The sequence below is a fragment of the Penicillium macrosclerotiorum genome (assembly GCF_028827735.1).
Source record: "Penicillium macrosclerotiorum strain IBT 26536 chromosome Unknown utg000010l_segment0_segment0, whole genome shotgun sequence".
Lineage (NCBI taxonomy): Eukaryota > Fungi > Ascomycota > Eurotiomycetes > Eurotiales > Aspergillaceae > Penicillium > Penicillium macrosclerotiorum.
The window spans coordinates 3,436,186-3,452,340 of record NW_026643089.1 but is presented as its reverse complement, the minus strand read 5'-3'; the positions used below and the strand labels follow the sequence as shown (position 1 = coordinate 3,452,340).

Genomic DNA, 16,155 nt, shown 5'->3' with positions numbered 1-16,155 from the left:
GTGCGCGCAATATCCAGGCAAGAATAATCATCACAATGGGTGAAACTAACCCGGCTCTATCGACCCTCTCGGGCCCGACATATGTCACTGCCCAGACATTGATTCAGCAGGTGGCGTACCTATTGAGTGATAAGATCTTCTCCTACTCTCCAGAGTCCTTCGATCTCGACACTGCTCTTCGTGAATGGTCCTCAGCTCAGGAGAAGAATGTCAGCGGCGAATCTCCTGTGGTCCAGTCTCTCGAGACCCGCCAGGGTGCTGGAAACATGGCCCTAGGTTATCTCTTCTCCCAGGACTTTGACTTAAAGAAGCGCCATGTCCCCCAGGGCATTGTTGCTTCGTCTGCGACCCTTCCGTATATGCGATCTGCTCTGGAGCAACTCTCTTTGCTCTACTCCGTTGCCAGCCCTGTTGCTGCTCATGTTGCTGCTGTCGACTATGCTGGCGATGAGGGCCTCGTTTCAGACTATGCTTCGGCTCTTTCTCTGGCTGAAGATCTCGGTTTTGGTTTGGTTTCGAGCGGTTCTGCCCACGAGTCTCAGCACATGGCTCTTTTCACCACTCTGATGGCTTCTGTCCTGCCCTCAATCCATATCTATGACGGCGTGCGCGTTGGCCGCGAGACAACTCGGGTTATCGACGTCCTTGACAAGGATAGCTTGACTCGTACATATGAGAGCATTCGCAAGACTCTTGATGAGTCTCGCAACCGTCACCTGGATGCCCAGGGCAAGGTTCTTGATCTTCTGAAGACCGTCAATAACGAACTGGGAACCGACTACAGCGCTTTTGAGTACCACGGTCACTCGGAGCCCGTTTCCGTTCTCGTTGTCTTCGGTACTGTCGAGGCTGCTCTGGCTGCTCAGGTTGCTCGTTCCCTCGCCAAGGCTGGTGTTCACATCGGCGTTGTCAACGTCCGTGTCTACCGTCCCTTCATCGAGGAGGAGTTCCTGCATGTGCTGCCCAAGACTGTCAAGACTGTTGGCGTTCTGGGCCAGGTTGCCAGCGAGCAGGCCGTTCAAGAGGAGGGCGTCCACTCCGCCCTGTACGAAGACGTTCTCGCGGCCCTCACCTTCGCTACGGATCGTGAGCAAGCTCCGGCTTGCGTTGAGATCAAGTACCCCCGTTCTCAGCGATGGGACCTGATAACCACAGCTGCAGCGTTCCAGCGGATCTTTGATAAGCCGATTCTCCCTGTTGACACCGTCACCAATGAGACCGTGCCGCTCCAACTTCTCGACCCGGCCACTGTCCAAGAGTATACCTTCTGGGATGTGGATAACTCTGCTGCTGAGGAGGCTGCTCATAACCTTAGCCGGGCCCTTGCTGCCGATTCAGCCAGCAATGTGACCACTAGCAAGGTTCACGACAACCTTGTTCAGGGTGGTGCCATCCGCGTCGACGTCCGCAAGAGCGCCAAGATTGTGGATGCCCCGTATGCGATCTCGGCCTCCGATGTCTCTTACGTTGGCAATGTTGCTCTACTGAATGATGTTGACATTCTTGCATCCGTCAAGGATAATGCTAAAGTTATTGTCAGCGCCCCAGGTATCAAGGATGAAGACCTCGAGAAGAAGCTGCCAGCTGCTTTTCGCCAGCAGGTTTCTCAGCGTGGAATTTCTCTCTTTGTTATTGATGTGTCGGCCGCTGAGGACTCCTCTTTAGAAGGCCTCATCATTCAAGCCTCCTTCATTCGCGTCGCTCTGCCTTCCCAGGAGGGCCTGGCTACTAAGAAACTGTCCTCCTTTGTCGGCAATGCTGAGGCTCTAGAGAACGTAACAAAGGATCTTGAGAAAGTTCTTCGTCGGATCGAGGTTCCCGAGTCTTGGAAGGAACCCGAGGGCGTGAGCGAGGCTACCCAGCTTCCGAAGGATATCTCTGTCAACAGCTTTGCTGCCTTTGACAAGAATGAAGCAGAGCCCGCAACTCTTCTCAAGGACTGGGAGACTGCTGCACGCGGTCTGGCATTCAAGGAAGCATTCGGCACCAAGAACGCACTCCGCCCCGACTTGGCTACCAAGACTTTCACTGTCCACGTCAAGGAGAATCGTCGTCTTACCCCTGTCACCTATGATCGTAATATTTTCCACATTGAGTTTGACCTGGGTGACTCTGGCCTCACTTATGACATTGGTGAGGCCTTGGGTGTTCACGCCGAGAACGACCCCGAGGATGTTACCAAGTTCATCGAATTCTATGGTCTGAACCCCGATGCTATTGTCGAGGTTCCAAGCCGCGAGGATCCTGGTGTTCTCGAGAACCGCACCGTGTACCAGGCCTTGATCCAGAACGTTGACATCTTCGGTCGCCCGCCGAAGCGTTTTTACGAGGCTCTGTCTGATTTCGCCACTGACGAGAAAGAGAAGACTGACCTCCGCACCCTTGGTGGTCCTGACGGTGCTACAGAGTTCAAACGTCGTGCGGAGGTCGATACTGTCACCTTCGCCGATATTCTGCTTGAGTACCCCTCTGCTCACCCTGACTTCCACGAGATTGTTCGCATCGTGGGTCCTCTAAAGCGCCGCGAGTACTCTATCGCCTCTTGCCAGAAGGTGACCCCCAACATCGTTGCCCTGATGATTGTCGCCGTTAACTGGACCGGCCCCAACGGTCGCGATCGCTTCGGTCTTGCCACCCGTTACCTCAGTCGTCTGCAGGTTGGTACTCCGGTCAGCGTCAGCGTCAAATCCAGTGTTATGAAACTGCCTCCCAAGTCCACCCAGCCTCTGATCATGGCTGGTCTTGGTACCGGTCTTGCTCCTTTCCGCGCCTTTGTCCAGCACCGCGCTCTCGAGAAGGCACAGGGCAAGGAAATCGGTTCTGTTCTCCTGTATATGGGCTCTCGTCACCAGCGCGAGGAGTACTGCTACGGTGAGGAATGGGAGGCGTACCAGGAGGCTGGCGTTATCACTCTTCTCGGCGCTGCATTCTCGCGTGACCAACCTCAGAAGATATATATCCAGGATCGCATGCGCCAGACCCTTCCCGAGATCATGCAGGCATACATCCGTGAGGAGGGTGCTTTCTACCTGTGTGGTCCCACCTGGCCCGTCCCTGATGTGACCGCTGTTTTGGAGGAGGCGATTGCCACCGAGGCCAAGAACAATGGCAAGAAGGTTGACACCCGCAAAGAAATCGAGAAGCTTAAGGATGAGGAGCGCTATGTGTTGGAGGTGTACTAAACGTGTGCGTTTGGCACGGCATGAATTGATGATTGGCATTTCCTTGTCTGTTTTGGCTATTCCCCCCGCCTTACCGCTTTACACTAGACGTTTTTATTTGGACTAGCGCGTTGGCATCTTCATAGACTACAAAATGTATCTTCAATTCAAGATCTTTTGACCGAAAATTCTTATAAGAACTCAATAATTTTGGGCAGGCTGTAGAAATTGTATTTATCTTTGGTATTTATTTAAATAGTTAGAATGATTATATGCATATCTATCTCAGACCAAACTCATTTTGCCTTTGACCTGGTATTTGAACGCCATTTTCTCTATAATGCATATCATGATCGGATCGTGCGTGAATTTAGACCTGAGTTGCGAATCAAGCGCTGGTGAGGGCCCCAGTTTTCGTCTTCCCATACGCGCCGCCCATCTGTTTCCTAAACTCTAAGGCCTTCCGGTACGGAGGAGCAGTAGGAGGCTGCACTGGATCCAGATTAACGTAGTCTGGCGGAAGTGTATAGGAAGCATCGGAATCCCAGGCCGAAAGATCACCACAAGCGATGAATGAGGGAATCCAGCGATTCTCCACAGCAAACTTGGTAGGGGCCTTTTGCGCAGGTGGGAGGTCTCTTGAAGTCGGTGTAGGATGCAGATGGCGAACTTCGGTGCGGTGAGTAGATGAATTGCTGCTATTTGAGGCAGCTCCAGCTAATTGTACCCGGGCTTGACGAACGCCTTCTTGTTCGTCGCGCATTTCGACAGCCAAGTTCCCATCAGATGAAACCGGCTTGGGTGTCATAGCTCCGCCGAAGAGAGGATTCTTTAATGCGGCCATACCCACAAGCCCCTCTTCGCCAACAGGCGGGATAAATCCTTCACACACCACAAAGGCTTCCAGACTGCTTGCGCGACTACTCCGTGGCTTGGCAACGCTGACCGTCTCGAAAACGGTACGTAGCTGGGCATACAGGAGGTCGACGTCACGTCCGCGGAAAATTTTCGCAACAAATTTGCCGCCCGGGCGCAATACGCCCATAGCCAGATTCAAAGCCGCAAAGAGCAATTGTGATTGAATATAGATATCCAGGTCATGTAAGCCTGTTACATCCGGGGCACCATCGGAGATGACAAGATCGACGGGGTGAGGCTGTTTTATTTCCACAGGTATAGATGAAGATGTCTCGAAGGGATTTGAGGGAGATTCATAGGCTTCTGGGTCCAACGCGCGTAGAAGCAAAGGAATTGTAGAGGGGTGTGTGATATCGGCTTTGAGGGTCGTGATGCCTTCGAGAGGTGCCATCGGCTGCAAATCAATTGAAACAATCTTGACATTTTTCCGGGGCTTCAATTCTGCGCTAGGATCGCTCTCTCCAAAGGATGTTTGATGTTCACTATCAATGCTGGTGGTTGAATTGGCATTATCCAATGACTCTTTTTCCCTGCGCTTCTTGTCGATCCATGCCCGTCGACCGAAGCTCTCGCCTTTGATCAAGACACGACTCAAAACTTGACTCCAACTCCCTGGAGCGGCGCAAAGATCCACGACTCTCGTCACTCTGTCCGGGTTTTCGTATTCGAAGAGGTCGAATTGCTCGTCAATCTGAATGAGTTTGAAGGCAGATCGGGCTCGCCAGTTCTGTTCCTTGGCGAGCCGGTAGTAGGCATCGCGTTTGTCTTTGGACGACTTGCCCATTCTGAACCGAGCGAGTGAATTAACTCAATGGAGAGAATAGAGTGGTGGGGTTCAGCGCGGAAGCCTGCTAATTTCCAACGTGGGGAGCCCGATAAGATTTCCAAGGCGGACTTTTTCTGCCGCTTTTTTTCTCTGCGACTTCTCCGATCAGCTTTTTTTCCCAGCTCCCCAAACACACGACGCCAGGCTTTCGAACCAAGTTTCAGAAACGCGATGGGACAGAAGAGAGGTCGTGACTCGAAAGCTCAGGCTCTCGAGTCTAAGAAGCGCCAGAAGGCCTCCAAGCCCGACCAGGCTTCGGACGAGAATGCCTGGGATGGTGTTGCCAGTATTGATGACCTTAATTGGAAGGAGGTTGCGCTACCCGACCGGTTAGAAGATGCTGGTGGATTTTTCGGATTGGAGGAAATTGATGGAGTTGATGTTGTTCGATCAACAAGCGGTGGTGAGGTTCGGTTCAAGGTACGAGAGCACATTGCATGGTTAATTTATCTCCTATTTACTAATGATTGATCTTGTCCATTTCAATAGGCAAAGGCAGGCAAGCCAAAGAAGTCCATTTTGAAGCCACCCTCTGAAGATGATGACGGCGAGGAATGGTCTGGCTTTAGCGACGGAGAATCGACCGAGAAGAGTACGGCTCCTGCTGCCGATGCGGCGAACGGGGAGGAAGCAATGGAGGACAAGAAGTCAAAGGACAAGAAAGGAACTAAAGAACCGAAGAAAAAGGAGAAAAAGCAAAAAGAAACCAAGCCCAAAGAATCACAGTCTGTGGAGGATCCAAATCTCAAGATTGGTCTTTCTTTCGCAGCGCTCGACAAGGATGATGAGGACGATGGAGTCGATGTCTCGGCGTGGGATACTCTTGGTCTTTCACCAGAGATCATGTTGAGCCTCTCCAAATTGAAATTCGGAACTCCAACTACGGTCCAGAAGGCTTGTATCCCTGCCATTCTGGAAGGGCACGACGTTGTCGGAAAGGCATCAACAGGTTCCGGTAAAACACTGGCATTCGGCATTCCTATCCTTGAGCACTACCTGGAACAGCGAGGACGGAAGGAAAAGCAGACTGAGAAGTCTAAACCTGGCCCCACGGCGCTTATCCTCTCACCCACTCGAGAGCTGGCTCATCAATTAGGGAAGCACATTGGGGAACTGACTGCGAATGCCCCCGACACAGATGCTCGCATCGCTCTTTTGACTGGTGGTTTATCTATTCAAAAGCAGCAAAGACAACTTGCAAACGCAGACATTGTAATTGGCACACCTGGTCGAATCTGGGAAATCCTCAGTACTGGTACGGGATTGATTCGGAAGATGCAGGGAATCCAATTTCTGGTTGTCGATGAGGCGGATAGACTTCTCAGCGAGGGACACTTCAAGGAGGTTGAAGAGATTCTCGGTGCTTTGGACCGAAAGGAGCAGGGTGACTTCCCTGATATGGATGAAGAAGAGTCCAAAGAGGAGCCGACTGCTCGACAAACCCTTGTATTCTCCGCAACATTCCACAGAGATCTTCAGCAGAAGCTTGCTGGGAAGGGTCGTTGGACTGGAGGTGATTTAATGGATAAGAAAGAATCCATGGAATATCTTCTTAAGAAACTCAATTTCAGGGAGGAAAAACCAAAATTCATCGATGTGAACCCTGTCCAGCAAATGGCCGAGGGCCTTAAGGAGGGAATTGTTGAATGCCCTGCAATGGAGAAGGTAATACTGTTATCGAAATAAGGCCATGCACGTTTTGAAGCTGACTTGCTTGCAGGATCTTTATCTTTACTCTCTTCTTCTATACCACCCCAAACACCGGACCCTTGTCTTCACAAACTCTATCTCCGCTGTGCGTCGGCTTACACAGCTCCTTCAGAACTTGCAGCTTCCGGCGCTGGCGCTGCACTCCTCCATGGCACAGAAGGCACGTCTTCGTTCGGTCGAACGATTTTCATCGCCCACCTCCAATCCTAGCTCTATTCTTGTGGCCACTGATGTTGCTGCACGTGGTCTCGACATAAAGGGCATTGATTGTGTTGTTCACTACCACGCACCCCGAACAGCTGATACTTATGTTCACCGATCTGGACGTACCGCTCGTGCTGGCGCCGTCGGAAAGAGTGTGATAATTTGTGCTCCTGACGAAGTCGTCAGTGTGGCCCGTCTTGCCGCAAAGGTTCACGCCCAGTCCAAGGCCAACACATCCAAGAAATTGCCCCTAGAGTCACTTGAGATTGACCGTCGCGTGGTATCTCGAGTCCGCGAGCGCATCAATCTGGCTAAGAAGATCACCGACTCAAATATTGCGAAGGAGAAGATTTCCGCGGAGGATAACTGGCTCCGTTCAGCGGCAGATGATCTTGGCGTTGAGTATGACAGTGAAGAATTTGATGAATCACAGGGTAAGGGTCGTGGGCGCGGAGGAGGCCGCCACCAACGTGAGAAGCAGGCTAGCGGTGTGACCAAGGGCGAACTGGCCGGACTCCGTGCTCAACTAAAGCAGTTGCTTTCCCAGCGGGTCAACATTGGTGTTAGCGAGCGGTATCTCACTGCTGGTCGGGTTGATATCGAGGCTTTGCTCCGTGGCGAGGGTAATAGCGCATTCCTTGGACATCTTGATCCCCTAAACTTCTAGCCATGTATTAATTGGGGAAATACTCGATTGAATCATATATATGTTAATTTACATAGTTTTTTTTGTACAATCTTCCCTGGTCTCTCAATAAACTCCAAAATGTTACAAATCAAAAATGTATATGGAAAAAGTAGAGAGCTAAATTAGGAAGACTAGACTGACACGCGGACTTAATTTGTTAATTTTAAAAATCCAAGAGCTTCTACAATGCTCCCTGATCAATTTGGGATGGCTTTAGGCGAATCTTTTAGAAATAGCTGGTACTGTACATTCTACATTCATAGACGATGAAATACGGAACAAGCTTAACCCCCTTTGGGTATTATCTTATCTCGGTCGGCATGCCGAGATCTCTGCTTCGGCATCACTCCGAGGGCCCGCCGAAAGTCGGCCTTCTGTGCCCCACTGTTGAGGGTCCGACGAAAAAAAATCGAATTGTTGAAAATTGGGATTGTACCGGGTTTCTCTGCCGAATGATCTCATTAGCGTGATAAAAGAGATAATTTCCTGTTAGCCACCGTCATAATTTGTGTACCTGTGACTTCAAATCCCCAACTGCTAGTCCGAGCATCTACTATACCCAAGATCTTGAAAGCCGTTCACCAGAAGCAGATCCGAAGATCCCTCCACGTGGCGACAGATTGCGGTGCATAAGCCTTTCGGCAGTTGCTCGGTATGTCCATTTAGTCGCCGGTTTCCGGCATCATTATATACGAGGTGCCTCTAACACTATAACCCTGCTCGGGCATTCAGCTTCATCCATATACTTTTGTTTTTGTTGTGGAGTTTTTTTTGTCTCTACAACCAATATGTCCTCCGTATCCCAAGCCACAAGATGGTTATTGCGGCCATCGCTTACAAGGACCGCCATACTCCCCCATGTTCCAGTTGCTCGCCTTCATCAACAGGGTCCGTCACGCTCAGCAGTTGTCCATGAACAAGCCCTTCCACAGAGCCAAACTCAAGTCCCTCCAGTAGAGACATCTCCATTCGTGTCTCAATCCAGACCTCAACAAACCGCCGCGCCATCTACTTCCTCACCCGTCCCCAATGAAAACGCCAACCTCGACGCCCTTATCTCCCAAATCCCCCTCGTCCAGTCCCTTCGCACATCCCGAAAAGCTTACAAAGAATCCCGTCCGCACCTCGCGATTCCACCCGCTATCCGGCAGCACCACTTCGTGGGTGGCAGTCTCGCCGGCGCCGGAAAACTAGCGCTGGCGCCATATATGTGGACTGCGTCTCGGAAAGCCGGAGGAGACGCCACCAGCAATGCGCGTGCGAGCAGTGTCGTCTCCGTCTTCCACATCGGCCGAGATTTGTGCGGGCATCCGGGCTTCGTACATGGGGGCCTGCTTTCCGTGCTGTTCGACGAGGTTTTCGCGCGGTGCGTGTCAGCCGCATTCCCGAGCCAATTGGGCATGACGGCAAATTTGAATGTAGATTACCGCAAGCCGGCGTTGCCGGATCGGTTGTACGTCTTGCGTGCAGAGACGGTCAAGGTCGAGGGGCGAAAGGCTTGGGTTGAGGGACGGATGAGTTATCTACCTCTGCCTGTGTCCGTTCTCGATATCCAGAGCATGGTGTCTGATGTGTCTTTACTTGACCAGGATGGTGAGGGCGCAGTGATGGTTTCGGAGGCTAGGGCTTTGTTTATTGAGCCGAAATTCGCCGATGTGAGTATTGACCCCCTGGAGCTCCAAGAGTGTTTGGATCTAGGAATAGTTGCTAATGGTGTTTATTAGTCGATGGTTTCGATCTATAAAAATTAATATGTCGGGATATATCGACTCAAGATTCCCCATTCTCCCTGGACCTTTGTCTCATGGAGTGCCATGTATAAAGGCTAAATTAATTAATTGACCGTAATAATCGATAGCACAAGTTCTGAAGAAGGCAACTAGAATATGCGATGCATTATCATAATAGCAAATCAATCTACGAGACTAGATTCTTGAATTATCAGACTAAAATCATCAGCCCAGTGAAGTGAACATGAACGAACAACGAGAAATTGATAGTAAAAGGGATCCATTGCTATCTAATATCAGTATCGTGAGAAGAGAAAAAAAGGCCCCGCCTTGACGCCCCTCATCCCAGATGACTTGGCAAAAAGAGATAAAGGAAAGAAACAGCCCTAGTGGAAACCTGAAAATCGGGAGGTGGGGGGATCGAGCTCAAAGCAGCAAGTTGCACGTCATCGCATCATAAAAGCATTCCGTCTAAACCGTAATGGAAGAGACGGCGGGGAAAATTTTGTCACACCAGCACAGCTGGTTTGCCAACCAAAGCAGGTGACAGAAGACAAATTTGAGTCTGAAAGCTGGGCGCAGAATGACAGCTGGTGTTTAGGAGAGGTGGAATGCACCTTGTCCTTCTTTAATTGCAACAGACAGTCGCTCCTTAAGAACGTCCAAGCTGCTGTAGTCCGGCAACTTGAGGTAATTCACGCAAGTCATAACACTTGGGAGGTAGTCGTCCGGGGTGTATGGAGGCTCACTTGGGCGGCATACGACCGTGAAAATGGGCGTAAGACTCTTGAAGCCTAAAAAGCATTATATTAGCCTGGTATTAGGAGGGAAAGTGGAAAACAGAATACGTACCACCGATGGGTAGTTTCGGGCTACCGGTAACGAACTGCAAGAAATCACGGCGTTGTTGCTTGTCAAGCTCGCTCATGGTTTGAAGCAAGTTTCGGACACCCTTGCTATCCATGTTGAAACCGTGATCGGCTTTAATGGAGTCCATCAAGGTTTCGATTGACCAATCCTCTTCAGCTTGGCCGAAGAGCATCACAAGCTCACTTGGAGTAAATGCGCGAAGGGCAGAGAAAGGGAACACTTGGGAGAACCCTGCTCGGAATGCATCCACTTGGTGTCGGACACCGCTGCCAAGAGTCATGTCAATGACACGTTCCACATATAGGTCCACATTCTTGATAGTTAATGGAACATTCGAGCCGTCTGGAATCAAATCAATATCCGGATACCCGGGCAGGGTAAAGTCCAATCCCAGATCGTCGACGCGGACATCGTCGACCCGAATGTACTCGATAGCCTGCGTTTTCTGTTGCGAAGACAAGGTCCTGTCTTCCCGAACCTCATCCTTTGCTTTGACGAATCGCTTCAACAAGACCAGCGACTTGGCCAGGTCTTCATCCACCGCCTTAACTGTGCCCAAGGAAGGGGCAACGGATGACAAAGTGTCGGCAATGCGAAAGAAAGCCGGGTTGAAGGAAATATCAATGATGCGCGAATCAAGCATGGAGCGCGCAACGAATTTTCCAAGAATTTTGAACGTATTCAATAGCTTCTTGCCAGATTCTTGGGATGCTTGCTCCTCGCTCATTGGGGCTGGGAAGAGCCCGCGCTTGCCGAAGGCATACTCAGCAGCCGAGCTTCCGTCGTTTTCTCTCCAGATCTTCAGTTTTCTCTTCGAGAACTCCTTCGAAACAGTGGAATAGAACTCCAAAGTGGGACCAAGTCCGGTTCCAACTTCTTCGAAATACTCAACTTCGAGAACACTCGGCGACGACCCATAGAGCTCCATGACTTTGATGGCAGAGTCCAAAATACGGGCGCGAGAGATACGCACCTTTTGTCGCTGCAATCGACCAAGGAACGGCCTATCATCGCGACGGAGGTCACGCCTGTTATCCTCTGTACTTTGAGAATTATGCCATCTCATCATGGCACGGGAATAGCCAAACGCAGTTGACTGGAGGAACAAATGGCGGGTCTCAAACGGGAACAGGAAAGAGAACAGCCGCGCCAGGTCCTCACTCCAGCTTGGAAGACAGCTACTGGCCACTATCAGCGGCTCTTCGAGCTGACGGTTAACTTTGGCAGTGAGCTTGGTGTTGATGAACTGGGCAAGGGGCTCGGGGGTGATATTGGCGTGGTCCCGAGTCTCGGTCAAAATGTCTTCGATTGTCGCATTCATCTCGTGCAGTACGCGCAGCAGACGCAAAATCGAAGCGGTGGTAGAGTCCTTGCTGAGAGAAGTGGGGATTTCCAGACTATCGCCATTAGAGGTGGCATCCAGGCCACTTGATGCCAAAGTAGACGGCTCTGGTGGCGGGGGACCTGGAACACGACGGAAGGTAACAGTGTGAACAGCAGACCAAACGTTCTTGGTCTTCGCCTCATCTACTTGCTCCCGGTTGTGATGCACAGCACGGTAGACCGTAGTGTCGCTAGAGATGGGCTTTCCATCCACACAGAACTCGATATGCCAATCTTGAGGAATGGATGCCATTGCAGCGGCGTACGAAGAGAATGGACGTCCGGCCGTAGCAATAGAGTTATGGCCTGTGGGATTTGACGAAGCTGAACTGTGGGCCGAGGAGGAAGGTTTGGATGCAGGTGTTGACTGGGACGGGGTTCCCACTCGAGTACCGTCCTCTTTGCGAGCGGTCACTTTCCCAGAAGACCCAACCTCCATATTGACGGCCGTGGGGTCATGGATGTTACCTTCGTCAAGCTCATCCTCTAGGTCATCAACGATAGCATTAAGCTCCTCATCTTCATCACCCTCGTCAATGTCCTCATCCTCGGGCTCACTCAATTGTCTTTCATCGGCGCATTCTAGCGGCTCATCGTCATGCTCATCCTCGTCCTCCTGGAACTGCATTCGTCGGTGTCGGTTATGACCAGCGGGCAGACTATCACGATCTTCATCTTGTGACTCATTGGCATCGCCTTGGGTACCTGCGACATGACCTTGTGCATCTCCACCAGATATTCTCGTGTTCGAGGAAGTAAGCTGATCACGAATGCGCGCAGCCTGGGCGATTTGTGAGAGAATCGAGTCGCGGGCGCGAGATTGGCGAGGACGCTCAGACATTGCAATGCGGGGTTGAAGGAAGTCATCGAGCGCTTTAAAAGTAGCAATTGCATGAATAGACACCATGATATTTTTATAGGGACGGGGAACTTCAGAGTCATTCTCTGCAACGAGTCTAAGCCGAATTTGTTTCCCGAGCATATACGTAGCATTGATGCGAGTATTTTCCAGTGAATTATGGCTGACAGTGATCACTTCGAAGTGCTCAGTCCTACTCAGCAAGTCTTGCAATTTTCTGATCAGCACACTGAAAGGGGTTGTGGCAGTGCTCTGGCTTTGGGCCTTTTCTGAAATCTTTGCACCCATGAACGCCTGAAGAAATGCGGCGCGGGAATGGCGGATTGAAAGGGCTTTTTGACGTCAGTTTCGTTGGACAGCCATGCAAAGGACAGATGCCTGAGACTGTGAAGACATACCTTTAAAGTCACCGAGGACGTCCAGAAGCACTCCGATAATACCAGAGTTAAGCAATTCCGAGCTTGTGATACTTTCCAGGGCATCCCCATCAAAGTAAGATGCCAAGCTTTCGAACAAGGGAAGGCCATCATTTGCATTCCCAGTGGCATAAAGGGTTCGAATCTTAGCCGCCAAGGCTTGCAACTCCGCCAAGATCTTAAGAGCCTCTCCACGGATGGTAACACCCTGGCCAGTCTCATACATCTTGAGGAACGCGTTGGCATCGCGTATGACAAGATCATTGAGCGCATTTTCTAGCTTGGTGATTGACCGTCGGCCATCAGCAGAGGAACTATCAGACTCGGAATCGTCCTCATTTTCATCATCCTGACCATCGTCTTGATCATCGAAATCGTCTCCATCAACATCTTCGTCCCCGTCATCGTTCTTGTTGCCCTCGTCCGCATACTCGATTTCAGGATCGACATCGCTGGGGTCGGAGGAAGATTTCTTCTTATCTGCAGAGTTCTCACCATCTTGATCTGTAGAAAGGGGTATCTCTGAGAGTTTGACGATTTCAGAGATAACTCCCTCCCGGTGAAATTGATGCTGGTAAACGTGTTCCAGACGTTGGAACAATAACTCGGAACATCGAAGTGCAAGAGACACTAGAGAAGGATGATCCTTTTGAGAAAGAATGGCGGCGAGGAATGAGGCGTAAGGCACAGTACGAAGAGCATCCTCAATCAATCTGGGTTCCAAAATATGCAGCATTTTCAGCTGCGCGATAAGAACTTTTTGGCGAACGAGGAGATTAACGGTGCTCGAATAAGCATCGGTCAAAGTAGGAAACAGGATCATAGCGAATCGTTTGAGTTCTGGTTTGCATGTGTCAAGCAATGCGCGTCGCTCTCCGGGTACATCCTTAGATTTGGGCGACCTCAGCCCGATAGACATGCTGTTATCAAAATACGAGTTGAGCACGTTATCTGTCTTCGATGCCTCCCGATTTGGCAAACCCGGCAACAATTCGCAGATGACATTGAGGGTTTCAAAAACCTGCTCTCGGGGACGGTGGATCAATGCCTGCATGACCAACACACTGTCCATCTTTACGGCGTTGTTGTCCACATCCTCAGGGGGAGAGATACCAGTTAAGATCTGGTAGAGAGTATCCACAAGGTCCATCTTGAGTAATTCGATTGACAGTCGAGGGCTGACTTTGGCGGTAATAGCGAGAACACGAAGGAACTGAGTGTGAATATGTGGGCCGATCAGGTTCGTCGTGCCTGGAAGCAATAGGCGAAGGACAGCTTTGAGCATCTCCGGCTTGATCAGTTCTTCGAGATTAGAGGGGCGAAGCTTAAAGCTCTCCACGATTCGAGAGACACAGAGACACCCTTGTTCAACGACTTTGGGATCATTGCTGGACAAAACGTTAAGCAGAGTTCCCATAACATCCCGCACGACCGGAAACGAGTCATGCGGGAGGTTACGGCAGCAGTTGGCAGCAGTAGTGACCGCCGTGCGCTGAGTGCTTGTTGGGAAGAAATCAAGATAGGTCAAGCAAGCTGTTAGACCTCCTTCGCGCACAATTGAGGCAGGAAAGTCGACAGAGATCTTGGCCAGGGTCTGGATAATATAGATGTTAGGATGGGAACGATCCAATACGAGATGGAAAATGATGTTGTAGAAAGCAGACTCACGCTGAGGGCTTGCTCGGCAAGGTCAATGAATTGGATATCCAAGAGCTTTTGGCAGAGGATAGGCACAGCCCCCCCATACACAACATTGGCGACCGAGCCACGAAGGGCCTCCATTAAATTGGCTAGGCAGCGACAGGCCAGAAGCATAATCTCGGGATTTTCCTCGCCAAATTGATTTGGCTGCATTAAGGTGACTAGCTCCTTGACGTAAGGGTCAGGAGAAAACTGGCCGGAGAGATTATCTTCGTTGGACACGAGTAGAAGATCTGACAACTCTTGGAGGGCAATCAATTGAAGGGAAGGGTCATCTTTCGCTCTGAGATTACAGAGAATGTCGCGAAGCCGTGAAGACATGCCCGACATCATGCCGCTGAGCGCACGAAGGGTATTTTGCAACCCGACGGCGCTACGACCTCCGAAAAGGCTGCTATGGAAGGGGTCCAACTCATCGTCGTCAAAGGCTGAAGGATTGGTTCCGTCATTGCTGTCACCCGATGGGGATTCTTCTCGCTCTTCATTTGCCTCCTGGTCCACCAAATCCTCCTCGGTATCGCGCATTATTGTATCAGGGTTTGTCTTTATGGCGCGCTTCTTCTGTCGTCGCGGGGGCGGGGACTGTGTTGCTGCGAGGCGATCTGGGAAGAACAACGTCAATCAGTATAATTACTTTCCGTCAAAGGCTCCCACTGAGTCTCAGAATGGATCCAGGTTGGGCAAGGTCAAATTTACCATTCCGGTTGGACCTCCGCCGCGGTTGGGACGGAGATGTAGTTGACTTCGATTCCTCCGAGGGTTGCGAAGACGGTCTACAGGTACAAAGGTCCAAAGTCAGCTTCCAATCATGGATTCCCGACACATCCAAGTCACGCGAATCTTTGCTGTCTTCACTCACCCCGGTTGTGACATGGCTGGTCGACTGCGGGCGGCTCGACGAGGGGCGGCAGCAGGACCAGTCGAGGGAGCTGGGTGGGACGCCGCGGTCTTCTGTCGCTTCGACCGTCGCGGCGAGGATGGGGCCGGTGGCTGGTTTGGAGCGTCTATCTGTCGATCCCGGCGACTTGAGGCCTTGCGTTTCCGGGAAGGAGCCGTGCCAGCGGCGGTATTCGAAGGTGGTCCGGAGTCAGCGGAGGGAGGAGGGTCTGTAGCAAGTCTCGCAGAGGAGCGAGTGGTTCTGGATGACATGAGAAAGTGGTCTGTGGGGGGTTGTTTAGTGGGGGTGGATATGTGGGAGAGAGAGGGGGAGGGGGGGGGGGATAGAGGATCGCAAGCAACGAGCGACCGCCAGTCGAGAAGCTCCGACGAGGCAGAGATAGGTAGGAAAAGAGACACTGGGATGGTATTGAAAGGTGTGGTGGCTCTGACGGAGGTCGAATCTCTCCTGCTCTAAGACAGCAATCCAGTTGGGAGCTTGTCTGTTGGCTCGAAACACCAACGGGGGGTAGCTTTGGGAATCACTCTCCCAAGGTATTGGGCCGTGCAGACGCGCCACAGCGAGGCTCACCAGGGACACCACAAAAGGGCAAATAAAAGAAAAGGAAACGGCGGACGCGACAAAATATGAAAGCGAGAATGAAGGGCCAAGAAGAAAGATGGGTAACTACCTCAGGGCAGCAGAGGCGGTAGCAGCTCCTGCGGGGGAAACGGAATAATCCTCGAGAGGGTCCTGACGGTGGGTGGAGAGCCTTCGCCTGGCCATAAGTTACCGAGTCGGAGGGGAAATCG

General features: G+C 51.3%; 5 protein-coding genes across 5 annotated transcripts; 3 read left to right on the top strand and 2 right to left on the bottom strand.

The window, feature by feature from the left end:
* Positions 1-35: 35 nt before the first annotated feature.
* N7462_010840 (sulfite reductase subunit alpha) lies at positions 36-3,182 on the top strand (the record flags this gene model as incomplete). The annotated part of the gene is made up of 1 exon (XM_057082554.1): positions 36-3,182. One exon carries the CDS (start codon positions 36-38, stop codon positions 3,180-3,182), a length of 3,147 nt encoding a protein of 1,048 aa, XP_056929594.1.
* Positions 3,183-3,549: 367 nt separating this feature from the next.
* Positions 3,550-4,863, bottom strand: N7462_010839 (tRNA methyltransferase TRM7; the record flags this gene model as incomplete). Its single annotated transcript, XM_057082553.1, has 1 exon — positions 3,550-4,863. The coding sequence occupies one exon, from the start codon at positions 4,861-4,863 to the stop codon at positions 3,550-3,552; it is 1,314 nt and encodes a 437-aa protein (XP_056929593.1).
* Positions 4,864-5,076: 213 nt separating this feature from the next.
* On the top strand, positions 5,077-7,486 carry mak5 (ATP-dependent RNA helicase MAK5; the record flags this gene model as incomplete). The annotated part of the gene is made up of 3 exons (XM_057082552.1): positions 5,077-5,325; positions 5,395-6,570; positions 6,626-7,486. 3 exons carry the CDS (start codon positions 5,077-5,079, stop codon positions 7,484-7,486), a joined length of 2,286 nt encoding a protein of 761 aa, XP_056929592.1.
* An 809-nt stretch (positions 7,487-8,295) lies between these two features.
* On the top strand, positions 8,296-9,231 carry N7462_010837 (PaaI family thioesterase; the record flags this gene model as incomplete). The annotated part of the gene is made up of 1 exon (XM_057082551.1): positions 8,296-9,231. The coding sequence occupies one exon, from the start codon at positions 8,296-8,298 to the stop codon at positions 9,229-9,231; it is 936 nt and encodes a 311-aa protein (XP_056929591.1).
* A 603-nt stretch (positions 9,232-9,834) lies between these two features.
* N7462_010836 (HECT-type E3 ubiquitin transferase UFD4) lies at positions 9,835-15,615 on the bottom strand (the record flags this gene model as incomplete). Its single annotated transcript, XM_057082550.1, has 6 exons — positions 9,835-10,031; positions 10,090-12,681; positions 12,748-14,359; positions 14,434-15,068; positions 15,163-15,239; positions 15,326-15,615. 6 exons carry the CDS (start codon positions 15,613-15,615, stop codon positions 9,835-9,837), a joined length of 5,403 nt encoding a protein of 1,800 aa, XP_056929590.1.
* Positions 15,616-16,155: the final 540 nt, after the last annotated feature.